The 12,882-nt window shown below is 41.6% G+C and overlaps 1 protein-coding gene across 13 annotated transcripts in view; it reads right to left on the bottom strand.

The window, feature by feature from the left end:
* Positions 1 to 12,882, bottom strand: part of FUT10 (fucosyltransferase 10) — a 259,867-nt gene that overhangs the window by 192,405 nt on the left and 54,580 nt on the right. For 9 of the 13 annotated variants that reach the window (XM_082608596.1, XM_082608594.1, XM_082608595.1 and 6 more), the window contains exon 3: positions 10,270 to 11,105. The exons of 3 other annotated variants lie outside the window; for them this stretch is intronic. In XM_082608596.1, the coding sequence (XP_082464722.1) occupies positions 10,270 to 11,105 (836 nt within the window). Of the gene's footprint in view, positions 1 to 1,200; positions 1,274 to 10,269; positions 11,106 to 12,882 lie in introns of all 13 variants that reach the window. One more of the 13 variants, XM_082608588.1, reaches the window with a different exon arrangement.

Here is a 12,882-nt window from a genome sequence, read left to right as displayed (position 1 = left end):
CTACAACATTCCTAAGAGGAAAAGACCAATTCTGAGGGTCAGAAGTTAGGATGGTTTTGGATTTCTGGACAGGAACACTGGAAGTTAAAAAGCAGTGGTGAAATTCATTGAAGAACATTAACATTAGTACGTACAACTTTAAGGAGAAGGGTATTTGCATAGCCTCAAAATACCTCCCCCCAGATATTTACTGATTATTGTGGTGGTTTTAACATATGTCCACAAATTATTTTATATTCCTCCCTCAAGGAGGTGAAGCTTAATTCTCCTCCCTTTGAGTGTGGGCTGGACTTAGTGACTCGCTTAGTGGAAAGAGAAAATTAGCAACTTCACAGAGGAAAAATCTAGCAGACACCACCTTAACCAAGTGATCAAAGTTAGCATCACCAGTAAAATGTCATGTTGATATAATGTATCCTCTGATATGATACGATGTGAAGACCTTTTTCACCTCTGTGGTATTATTCTCCCAAATCCAAAACCCACGTCTTAACATGTCAGATAAACCCTATAGAGGGACATCCTACAAAGTACTGACCAGTCCTCTTCAAAAATGTCAAAGTTATTAAAAATAAGGAAAGACTGCACAACTGTCACAGACTTAAGGAGTCTAAGGTGACGTGAGGAGTGATTACAATCTGGTATCCTGGATCTGATCCTGGAACAAAGGATATGCGTGGAGAAGCTGGTGAAATAGGACTGACGTCTGTAGTTCAGTTCCTAGTACTTTAACAGTCAATATTAGTTTCTCAGTGTTGACCAATGTGCCATGGTTATGTAAAATGTTAACATTAGAGGAAGCCAGGTGAAGAGAATTCAGGAACTCTGTACTATCTTTGTAACTCTTCTGTCAATCTAAAATCATTTCAAAATTAAAAGTTTTTTTTTAAGCCAATAACAAAATGCCTTCAAAATTCTGAGAAAAACTGATGACCACTGTAATAGTTTACATTCAGCTAAACTATAGCTTAAATGTTGAAATAAAATGAAGACATTTCAGGCAACCCCCATACACCAGGAAGCTATATGAGGATACAATCAACCCACAGAAGAGGGAAAGCTAAGAAAAAAGGAAGAAAACATGCAGGAAGCAGAAGTGTCAACACAACAGAAAAAGACAAAGAGATTCCCAAAATGCTGGGGAAGGGAGATCTCAGGCTGATGTTCTACACAGTGTAGAGGGCAGCCAGACCTATTGATGTATGTCAGAAGGCTCCGGGAGAGATTTACTCAGCAAGATGAAATGAACTGGATGCCTGGTATACCTGAATGTCTTCAAAGGAGATTTAAACAATCAACAAGGATTGAATTAGTGATTAAAATGTTTAAATAAACAAGTAAGAAATAAGACAAGTATTAACTAGAAGGAAACCAAAAGCTGTACAAAGGGAAACAAATCATAGTATACTACATTGCTTGTATCTATAATCAGAGAAACACTGAATATCAAAAAATTAGTGTATAAGAGCATGTTATTTAGAAACATTGAGTAATAACCAAAAGAATTAGCTAACTATGGTGATGAGTGGCTGCTTCTAGGGAAGGAGAAAAGGGAAACGAAGTAGAAGACTGTTTTTTTAAACGAACTTTGCAGAACTATTTGATACTTTAACCTATGCACATGTACATCTTCTTCTAAAAAAAAAATTTTTTTAATGTGAAGATAGTAGGGTTTCCAGGGTGGAGTCAAGATTGCGGACTAGGAGGATGCGGAATTCACATCCTCGCACAACCAGGGCACTTACCAGGCACCAGTGGGCGACCACGGACACCTAAGGGGACGGGAGGAACCCCCAGCGACCGGGTAGTACGTGGAGTGTTGGGGGGAATGAGGGGGGAGGAGAAGTGGAGGCGGGACGGGACTGGAGCCCCTGAGGGGTGGCTGGGGGAGGGGAAGGGATTCCACACCTGAAGGGGTAAATTGGGGGACCATTGGGAGGGCAGAGGATCAAAAGGGAGCGTGGCCAGGTCTCCCCCGCCCACTTGGGCCCCCAGGAGCCTGCTGAGATCCTGGGCCTGATCTTCTGCCCACCGAGGCCTCCCCCAGCCGCGTGGGTCCTGAGGGAGTGGGAGGGAGGGAAGGGGGAGCAAAAGTAAAGGCCGGACCTCGGGGACCTGGCACCCCTGGGGGGCGGCTGGGGGATGGGAAGAGTTCCTACACCCAGCAGGACCCACCCACAGTTAGGGGTCGAGTGGGGACAGGGGAGACGCTGGCGGAGACCCTTGAGGTGTGGCGCGGAGGAACAGAAGGGAACGTGGCCAGCGCTTTCCCTGTCCACTTAGGCACCGGGGAGCCTCTTGGGCTGCTGGGCCTAATCCTCTGCCCACAGAGCCTTCCTGCTGCCTGCAGAGCCCAAGCCCCACCACTACCCCCCCACCCAGGGCCTTACCTCCAAACTCCAGAACTCCACACTTCCGAGGTCCCGCTTTGGATCTGCTGCGTCTCCCCTTCCGCGCAGGTCCTAGGCAGGGGCCCCACCCTATGCTTGAACGTTGCCCCACCCAGGCCCTGCCCCCAATGCCTTTTCCAGTTACATGGGTCCTGAGCCCAGGCCCTGCCCCATGCTCAAATGTCACCACCCCAGACTTTATTTTAAATACAAATAGGAAATCTCTAAATTGTCTTGCCTTTTAGAAGCAAGGCATACTGCATATTTCCTTTTTCTTAGAAATCCTCTCCATTTTCATACCTTATTTATAATTCTAACTTCAGAAGATCATCCAAGCTACTTACAACATCATATTTAATCTTTAAGAAGAAAAATTTTGACCTGAGGTATGCCTATTGGATGACTTTTTTTTTTTTTTTTTTTTTTTTTTTTTGCGGTACGCAGGCCTCTCACTGCTGTGGCTTCTCCCGTTGTGGAGCACAGGCTCCGGATGCGCAGGCTCAGCGGCCATGGCTCACGGGCCCAGCCGCTCCACGGCATGTGGGATCTTCCCGGACCAGGTCACGAACCCGTGTCCCCTAAATCGGCAGGCGGACTCTCAACCACTGAGCCACCAGGGAAGCCCTATTGGATGACTTTTAAGAGATGACATTTATGATACAGGAAGAATAGGTCTTATACTTGGTAGGTATTAGATAAAAGTGTGTTCAAAGAAAAAAATGCAAAGCAGCTCTTTTTCTCCTGGCAGCTGTTCATTTGATAACTTAGGATTATTATTCCTGGTGGTGATTTAGTACCATCACTAAAATGACAGGGAGGAGTTTTTTATTAAGGCATAAATTCACAAGGACAAACAAAATAATGGAGACAACAGCAACAAATTTTTGGAAGTTGCCATTTGGTGGCAAATGACTTAGTTGACCTGAGAAAGCTGAGTTCTAAAAAGCAGTGGGAAAGCAGTAAAGCAACTAGGTCTACAATGCAGAGTTCTCAAGATATTAGGAATTTGGTGGCATAAAGAATCTCTGAAAATGGGTAAAAAGATGGGACTAAAACCAGAGAGCTGCTTGTCATTTTTGTTAAGGAGCAATTAAAACCCCAGATCATCACTCTGCACAAACAGGAAACGGGTGTTCCCCACCCCAGAAAAATCAGAAGTGTATCCTCCAATGAAAGTTAAACAGTGGGTCTCTAGACTGGGGGAGAGTGGACACAGATGAGGGTTAGGGCGCTGTACTCTAGCTGACACCTCTTCTGTACCTGAACCTCTTATCCTCACCTGTCTCTTGTTCCAGCTGTGTAGGGCCCTAACCAACTGGGCACCTCACCTACTCCCATGTGACTCAATGTCCTTTCCTGAGATTTAACCATTGAAATCATTGTGAAACTCTTCTCAGCACCCATATCGCACCCATATCACACATGTACAACCTGAAAGTGAGGAGGAGCTAAGCCCAGTGGGGCAAACTTTTTTTTTTTTTTCCTTTGCGGTACGCGGGCCTCTCACTGTTGTGGCCTCTCCCGTTGCGGAGCACAGGCTTCGGACACACAGGCTCAGCAGCCATGGTTCACGGGCCCAGCCGCTCCGTGGCATGTGGGATCTTCCCGGACCGGGGCACGAACCCGTGTCCCCCGCATCAGCAGGCGGACTCTCAACCACTGCACCACCAGGGAAGCCCCCAGTGGGGCAAACTTTTGATCAAAGGGAAACTGGAGCAATGGATACATTCTCTCCCCTTCTTTACCTTAAAGGAATGGTCCTGAGATACAGTAAATGCTCCTCGGGATGGGGCCCCAAGGATTAACCAATGCATCCCACTTAGAGGCAATCAGTTCAGTACATTCTCAAACTGGCTCTCGTTCCTTCACTGCTTCACTCACCCATTCCTCACTCCCCCTTTCTAGGACTGTACCCCCAGTCAAACCAAAGCACAAATGCCTCTGCTTCCATTTCCATTTTCTGTGTTTAAATAGTTGGTACCAGAAGTGGTCCTAGAGAGCATTATTCACCTGATGGCAATAAGGTCCCACTGCCAATAGTAAATGACCAATAAAATTAATAAGGCTGTAAACTGTTCATCATCAGCACTCAGCACATAAGTGAGAAAGGAGTCCCTGCTCAGAGAGGAAATAGCTTATATGCCAAAAGGACCTGAAGGACCTGGTTAGGATGTATGGGCAAGAATTGGGGCATGTGTAAGAGTGTATCTTGAGGTAGTGTATCTTGATGGTGGGAGGAATATAAGGCTAAACAGGGCATTATGGACCTGGAGGGACTCACTTATGACATGGAACTCAGTGCTCTGGCAATGTTCTGAAGCTGGTCCTAATAGCTTGTTGAATGGTTCTTTAAAACTTAGACATGATGACAGTCTACTATAAATGAGATAGAGATGCTTGTGGATGGGCATTAACATAAAAAGTTGACTGGAACAGCTCTGATCTGCTATACAGATACCAAATTCAGCAAGGCAGCTGCAGTTGGGTCTACTGTCAAGTTAAGTAAATGGTCATCCCCCACCGTTTTCCATGATTTATCTTGTTTCTGTCAGTGGTCAGAAACGTAAATTAAATGTGGGGGGCAGATATGATGGGCCCATCATAAATCCCATCATAGAGTATGCCTAGTCAGTGCAGTAGAGGAAAAAGGAAGAAATAAAGGACAGATTGAGGGGGACAGGGGAAGAGTAAAATTGTCTTTATTTGTAAATGACATGATCATTTACACAGAAAAATCCTAGGAATTCCAAAAAAAAAAAAAAGATACCAGAACTAATCAGTGAGTTTAACAAGGTTGCAGTATACGAGGTCAAACATACAAAATCAATTTTATTTCTATATACTAGCAACGAACAATTGGAAAATATAAAGGTTTTTTTTTTTTTAAATACCACTTACTGTGGTATCCAAAAATGTGAACTTCTTAGGGATAAATTTGACCAAAGGGTTATAAAACTTGTACACCAGAAACTACAAAATACTGTTTAAAGAAATTAAAGAAGACCTAAATAAATGAACAGATATATCATGCTTATTGATTAAATGTCTCTATATTGTTGTCAATCTCCCCAAATTGACATAGATTCAACAAAATCCCAATGAAAATCCCATCAAGCATTTTTGTAGAAACTGACAAAATGAATCTAAAATTTATGTGTAAAAGCAAAAGACCAAAAATAGTGAAAATAATTTTTAAAAAGAACAAAGTTGGAAGATTAACACTACCTCATTTCAAGACTTATTATAAAGTAACAGTACTCAAATATAGATATACTGATCAGCACAGAAACTGACCCATGCATATATGGCCAACTGATTTTTTTAAAAAGAAGCCAAGGTAATTCAATCAGGAAAGAATAATCTTTCCAGCAAATGAGGCTGATACAATTGGATATCCAAATAAACAAACCTCAACTCTTACATTATACCACAACACAAAAATTAACTCTAAGTGGATCATAGACCTAAATGTAAAAGTTAAAACAACAAAACTTCTAGAAGAAAACAGAAGCAAATCTTAGAGACCTTGGGTTAGACAAAGGTTTTTTTAAACAAGCCACAAAAAGCACAAGATATAAAAGAAAAAATTATGAGCTGGACTTCATCAAAATTAAAAACTTTACACTTCTACAGACACTATTAAGAAAATGAAAAGACAACCCACAGACTGGAAGAAAACATTTGTTAATTTTATAATTGACAAATGACTTGTATTCACAGTATATAAAGAATTCTTACAAGTCAAGAATAACAAGTCAAACAACCCAGTTTTTTAAAAATGAGCAAAAGACTTAAAGAGATATATCACAAAAGAAGATATTGACAGCAAATAAGTCATTAAAAGATATTCAACATCATTAGTTATTAAGAAAATGTAAATTAAACTGCAGTGAGATACACTATACACCCAATAGAAAGGCAAAAATTAGAAGACTGACCACACACCAACTGTTAACGAATGAACTCTCATACAATGCTGGCAGGAATGAAAGATGGAGAAACTTTAGAAAATAAATTAGTCGTTTCTCAAAATGTTAAACGTATATCTACCATATGACCTAGCCAATCCACTCCTAGGTATTTACGGAAGAGAAGTGAAAGCATATATCCATACAAAGACCTGTACATGAATGTTCACAGCAGCTTTATTTGTAATAGGCAAAAACTGGAAACAGGCACGTGGATAAGCAAATTTTGGTATATCCAAACTTCAGCAATATAGAGAAATGGACTCTTGATACACACAGAATTGTGGATAAACATCAACATTATCATACAGGATGAAAGAAGCCAGACACAAAAGAATACACACTACATGATTCCATGTATACAAAATTCTAGAAAACTGCCTTGGCTTCTTTGTCAAAAGTGACAAAAAGCAGATGAGTGGTTGCCTGAAGAAGCGGGTGGAAAAGGGATAGGTTACAAACAGACATGAGGAAACGTTTAGGGGAGAATCGAAATGTCTGTCATCTTGACTGAGGTGATGGTTTTACAGGTGTTTGCACATGTAATAACTAATCCAACTGTAAACTTTAAATATATGCAGTTTATTGTACATCAATTATACCTCAATAAAGCTAATTTTTTAAAGTTTATCCCAATTCTGTAAAGTTACATTCCTGGTTATTCCATGTTGTCTCCCCTATTATAACCTCTTTGAGGACAGGATAATGTATCAATAAATGTTCTTTAACTAACATTAACTCCTGGGTTGGTCTCTTCAATACTGAAAGACATTCCCCTGCATAAATCAAGCAAACGACACCGAGAATAAGCCCACTCAGATTCGCTAGGTGTGAGGAACAGATTCAAGACGGCCCCATGATATCCACACCCCCTGGTATTCATGCTCTTGTGTTATCCCCTCCCGAGTGTGGGTGTTACTTGTCACTTGCCTCTAACCAATAGAATATGACAAAGGTGAGAGGATGTCTGTGATTACATGGATGTGGTTACACTCATGAGACTGTAGCACCGGTCTTGGCATCTCCCCCTCCCTTGCTGGCTTTGACGAAGCAAGCAGCCATGTGGGGGAAGCACAGGACAGGGAACTGTGGGTGGCCTCTAGGAGCTGAGGGCAACCTACAGCCTACAGCCAGCAGGAAACTGAAGCCCTCAGTCCTACAACCTCAGGAAACTGAATCTGCCAACAAGCATGTGAGTTTGAAAGCAGACCTGTCCCCAGTTAAGCCTCTAGATGAAAACCCAGCCCTGACTGACACTTGGATTGCAGCCTTCCAGAAAACCCAGGTAAGCCATGACCAGAATCCTAACCCACAGAGACTGTGAAATAACAAAAGTTTGTTGTTTTAAGCCACTAAGTTTGTGGCACTACTGTTTAAACAGCAGTAGATAACTAATACACTAGCTTTGTACATTTATGAGAGGAGGAAGCAGAATAGAGGAAGGGGAAATGCACTGAATATTCGAATAGTGTTTTCTACATCTAAATACCATGATTTAAACTACTATCAATTCTAAGATAAAAAATAATCAGAGTTGAGGAGATCAAATTATTTCTTTCAGCTTTTATTTGTCTGAAAGAGAAAAAGTGAAGAAACATTTACATAGCTTACTTTAAGGCATACCGTAGCTATAAGCTGTAACAAATCTTATAAACACATATGAAAACAGCTGGCCTAATACCCTTTAATTTATTTTCATGGTATGTTTTGTTCTGCTTTTCAATAATGAGCACATTTGCATTTGAGAATTGTACCAAGTTCTCTGAAATGCAAGCAGAGCCTTCCAGTCACCTCCATGGACCACCTCTCTGGGAGGAATAAGAGCATGCTGGAGGACAGCTTACTCTGTTTCTCCTCGAAGACTCCAGAGAGAAGGGCATTTAACTACACCACCTTCAGGCACTCTGAAATACCACAACCAGACAGCTGGTTCCGTGGGAAATGCACGAATGTATGTAGCCTCCTATATCTTTGAAAAAGCTATTGCCCAATGTCACTATACCCTATTTTCCAGTCCCCAGTAATCACCCCAATAGGGTTTCTGTGAGATGCGGGAGCAGTTAGGGTTTGTGTGCTTCTTTCAGTTTTCTGTGAATATAATCTCCAACATCGAAAAGAATCATGAAAATGAGCCCAGGCAAACTATCATCCTCAGAAGTACTGTTTTCTGCCTTGATATATTTTCAGAATCAATCATTGGTATAGCATGGGCAATTAATGTGGTCTCTACTTTCTCATGTGTTTTTTGCAGTGGCATGTGTATGTGTGTGTGTGTGTGTGTGTGTGTATTTTGGTTTTTGCTGTAAGGTGGCCCTATAAATTAGGTCATAAAGGAAGTCACTGGAAATCAGGATGCATTCCCTGAGAAGAATGATGTAATATTTAGTGTTCCTGTTGCTGACCAAGACGCTCAGCTTAAAATAAAGATTTTATGAATAAAACTTTGTTATAAGAAACCAGATAAAATAATTTAAATTCTCATAATTATTAAAATTAGGAAAAAAATGTTTCACATATTTTAAATTTGTCTAAGCATATACATATTTAGCACACGAAAGCCTCATACAGTATGTGTTCAATACATTAAAATAATTCCACACACTATTTAGGTTTATGTTCATAGAATTTAGGAAATTTCTATGCTAGCTAAAATAAACTTTTAAATATTTAACAAAATTGTCTGCCTTCAGAGAATTTAGATAAAACGTTATGTGTATATGGGAGTCAAGGAAGTGATGGGTGACAGCCAAGTAGGGCCATCTCATTTTATTTTTAGATTTCAAAGATAGAAGAAAGTAATCTTTTTCTTTCAACAAGTTTCATTTTAATGAATTTGCTTCTCTATAAAGTGGAACCATTCCTGTCATAAATAATAAAGTAAGCAAATAAACATTAAGAGCAACTAGAGGGCTTCCCTGGTGGCGCAGTGGTTAAGAATCCGCCTGCCAACGCAGGGGACACGGGTTCGAGCCCTGGTCTGGGAAGATCCCACATGCCGTGGAGCAACTAAGCCCGTGCGCCACAACTACCAAGCCTGCGCTCTAGAGCCCATGAGCCACAACTACTGAGCCCGCATGCCACAACTACTGAGCCCATGTGTCTAGAGCCCGTGCTCCACAACAAGAAAAGCCACCACAATGAGAAGCCCACGCACCGCCATGAAGAGTAGCCCCCGCTCCCCGCAACTAGAGGAAGCCCGCGTGCAGCAATGAAGACCCAACGCAGCCAAAAAATTAAAATTAATTAATTAATTTTAAAAAAGAGCATCTAGAATTTGAAGATGTTACTAAGAACTTTAATTTTAATAATTTAAGAAAAACAAGTCTTTTAAGGGTTATCCCCAACATTATTTGAATATTCTCTTTATATTAATAAGCATGTGTGTGTACCACACACAGAAAGCGCAACGATCAGGGAGTGAGAGGAAGTGAGAGAGAGAGAGAGACAGAGAGAGAGCGGATAACTGAGTGTGTATATGAAATGAAAATAAGTTTCAAAACGGCAGTCCATGGGGCATGAGAATAAGGGGTCTGGCATAAACCACAGCCTTGATGGAGAGGTTAAAGGACTGACCATGTGGATGAGATTCAGAACTTTCCATATTTTAAATTTTTTGGCCTTCTCCTTCCCCTGCAGCTTCCTTGTATTACTGCCCAGCACCTGCAATACATTATCCTCCAGAAGAAACAATAAAGGAGAATTTAAGGCCTTCAGGAAGAGGGACAGGACTAGTCAACTTCATGACAGTCCTCAAAGAGTAGAAATGAAATAGTTGCCCTTGCCTCAGAGCCTGGCCTCTCTGATAGAAGTGAGGACCAGTGATGGGGCAGCTGCCACAGAACAATGCAGAGCAGCAGAGAACATCCAGACGGCCACCCCAGCACCTCTCTGCCAAACCTGGATTTGCTTACCTTTTCCTGGAGCCTAATGTTATCCCACACCTTGGAGCACACCATACACTCAAATGCGTCGATGTAGTTGTCCTGCTTGATGTCCTGCACCCCCCATTTCCGTTCCCTGAGAGCAGTGAGAAGTCGCTGATTCGAGATCTCACCCTTCAGCTTCCATTCTATGTAGGCCTGGTACAGTCTGTCGTCGTGATCCAGCTGTCTGATGTAACTTGCCAGTTCTCTAGGGTGAGAAAATTCTGACACCAGGATAGCACTTCTATTACTTGGAAGCCAGTCTGCGATGCTGGGTGATCCATAATACACAGGGACGACCCCCAGTTTCAGAGGTCTCCAGAACTTCTCAGTGATGTAGTCATCGCAAACCGCATTCTCAAAAGCAAGGATAAACTTATACTGGGCAAGGATCCTATAAAAGTCACCAGCGTCCATAGAGGCTGGACCGTTCAGCTGCTGAGGGAGAGCTTTGTTTCGCAAACACTCGCCGTAAGAATCGACCTCAATGTATGTCATCAGCTCTCGAACGTAGCTGTCTCTGTCTGAGGGTGGGTCACAGTCGGACTGTACGTACACCAGAGGAGCGAGGCTTTTTCGAAGGTTGTTTTTGGACTGCAAGGGGACCAGGTATCGGAGTGACTTCAGGACTTCTGTGCCCTCCAGGTACTGGGTAGTTAGTGGCAGGTGGGAATGCCGGCTGAAGGTGGCCGTGTAGTTGAACAAGGTGATGACTGGCTGGTGAAAGAGCTTATAATTGTTTTTCGGAGACTCTTCATGAAAAAGGGCCCAGTCGTGATGGGCTTTCCGAGGCAGAGGTAAGCTATCTATGTTAAAGTCAGTACCTAGGAGAAGAAAAGACAATGTAGTGTGTCCAAAGAACTCTGGGGTTTAAATTTGAGTCCACCTGGTTAAGATTAGTATACAGAGGAGTCTGAGGCTATAAATAAGCAGCATATTACAGTGTCTGCAAAATGCCTGGCAGTCAATCATGAAGCTTTCACCCTAGAAACTGCTCAGGGAGAGAATGACCAAGGAAAGGGACCCCCTCTCTCACTTTATGAAAAGGGAAATGGGAGAAGTGTCTACCCTGATTCTAAAGAATTTATTCCACTGCCTCCTGGCTTTTCTTCCAGAGGCATTGCCTAAGAGAGGGAAGGACAAATGAAGAGATAGACAGTTCTTAAAAAAGAAAAAGCAAGAGAAAGGAAGCCAAAAAGGGAAAAGCAACGAGCTTGGCAGATTGATTAACTGAAAAAAAGTGAAATCATGCAAAAGTAGCCAGAACAAATATACAGGAAAATATTTTTTTTTTAAATCCAAAATGATCAATTTCAACAAAGCGCAGCGAATCAACCTTAGTAAAAATGGTAGACAAGAGGCTTTTAAAGACTTAAGAGCTGATAATAGCACTGTTACAGACCGCTACAGGATGGACATGAATTAACAAGCACATCAAGAAATAAAGAAGGCATAACAGGATTATAGTTATGAGTGATTCCAGCTTCCACAGGATTAATTGGGGAAATCTTTGAAACATGATAATGTGCAGACAGAAATGATGGATATGGTAAGCCATTGCTTCCTGACTGTGTGCGTGGAGACCCAATCAGGAAGAAGTTATCTCTATAACTGAGAAAGAAGAATTAAGACAATTATCACAATACGTAATACAGAATTTCTAAGGTGTTCCAGACACTGATGATTTTTTGGCCCTGTGATTTGATTTTTTAAATATAAGAAAATGGCACACATACAAAAATCCATCTTCTAGCATCCACTGGGGAAAAACACACCAAGTAAATTCTTCCAGCGTAATAAAACATATTCTCTGGTAGAATTCATAAAAATTAATTATTTAATGCCTGCGCACACTCTCTCAAATAAATATATACTCTTTAGTGCCAACAGTACATCAGTGAGGAATCAGTTAAACAAGAAAGGTTTGGAGAACACTATGGAGGTTCCTTAAAAAACTAAAAATAGAACTACCATATGACCCAGCAATCCCACTACTGGGCATATACCCTGAGAAAACCATAATTCAAAAAGAGTCATGTACTAAAATGTTCATTGCAGCTCTATTTACAATAGCCAGGACATGGAAGCAACCTAAGTGTCCATCAACAGATGAATGGATAAAGAAGATGTGGCACATATATACAACGGAATATTACTCAGCCATAAAAAGAAACGAAACTGAGTTATTTGTAGTGAGGTGGATGGACCTAGAGTCTGTCATACAGAGTGAAGTAAGTCAGAAAGAGAAAAACAAATACCGTATGCTAACATATATATATGGAATCTAAGAAAAAAAAAAAAGGTCATGAAGAACCTAGGGGTAAGACGGGAATAAAGACACAGACCTACTAAGAGAATGGACTTGAGGATATGGGGAGGAGGAAGGGTAAGCTGTGACAAAGTGAGAGAGTGGCATGGACATGTATACACTACCAAAGGTAAAACAGACAGCTAGTGGGAAGCAGCCGCATAGCAAAGGGAGATCAGCTTGGTGGTTTGTGACCACCTAGAGGGGTGGGATAGGGAGGGTGGGAGGGAGGGAGACGCAAGAGGGAAGAGATATGGGAACATATGTATATGTATAACTGATTCACTTTGTTA

Source organism: Mesoplodon mirus (assembly GCF_964341445.2).
Source record: "Mesoplodon mirus genome assembly, chromosome: 20".
Lineage (NCBI taxonomy): Eukaryota > Metazoa > Chordata > Mammalia > Artiodactyla > Ziphiidae > Mesoplodon > Mesoplodon mirus.
The sequence above is the reverse complement of the archived record's forward strand: the minus strand, read 5'-3'. Positions and strand labels throughout refer to the sequence as shown.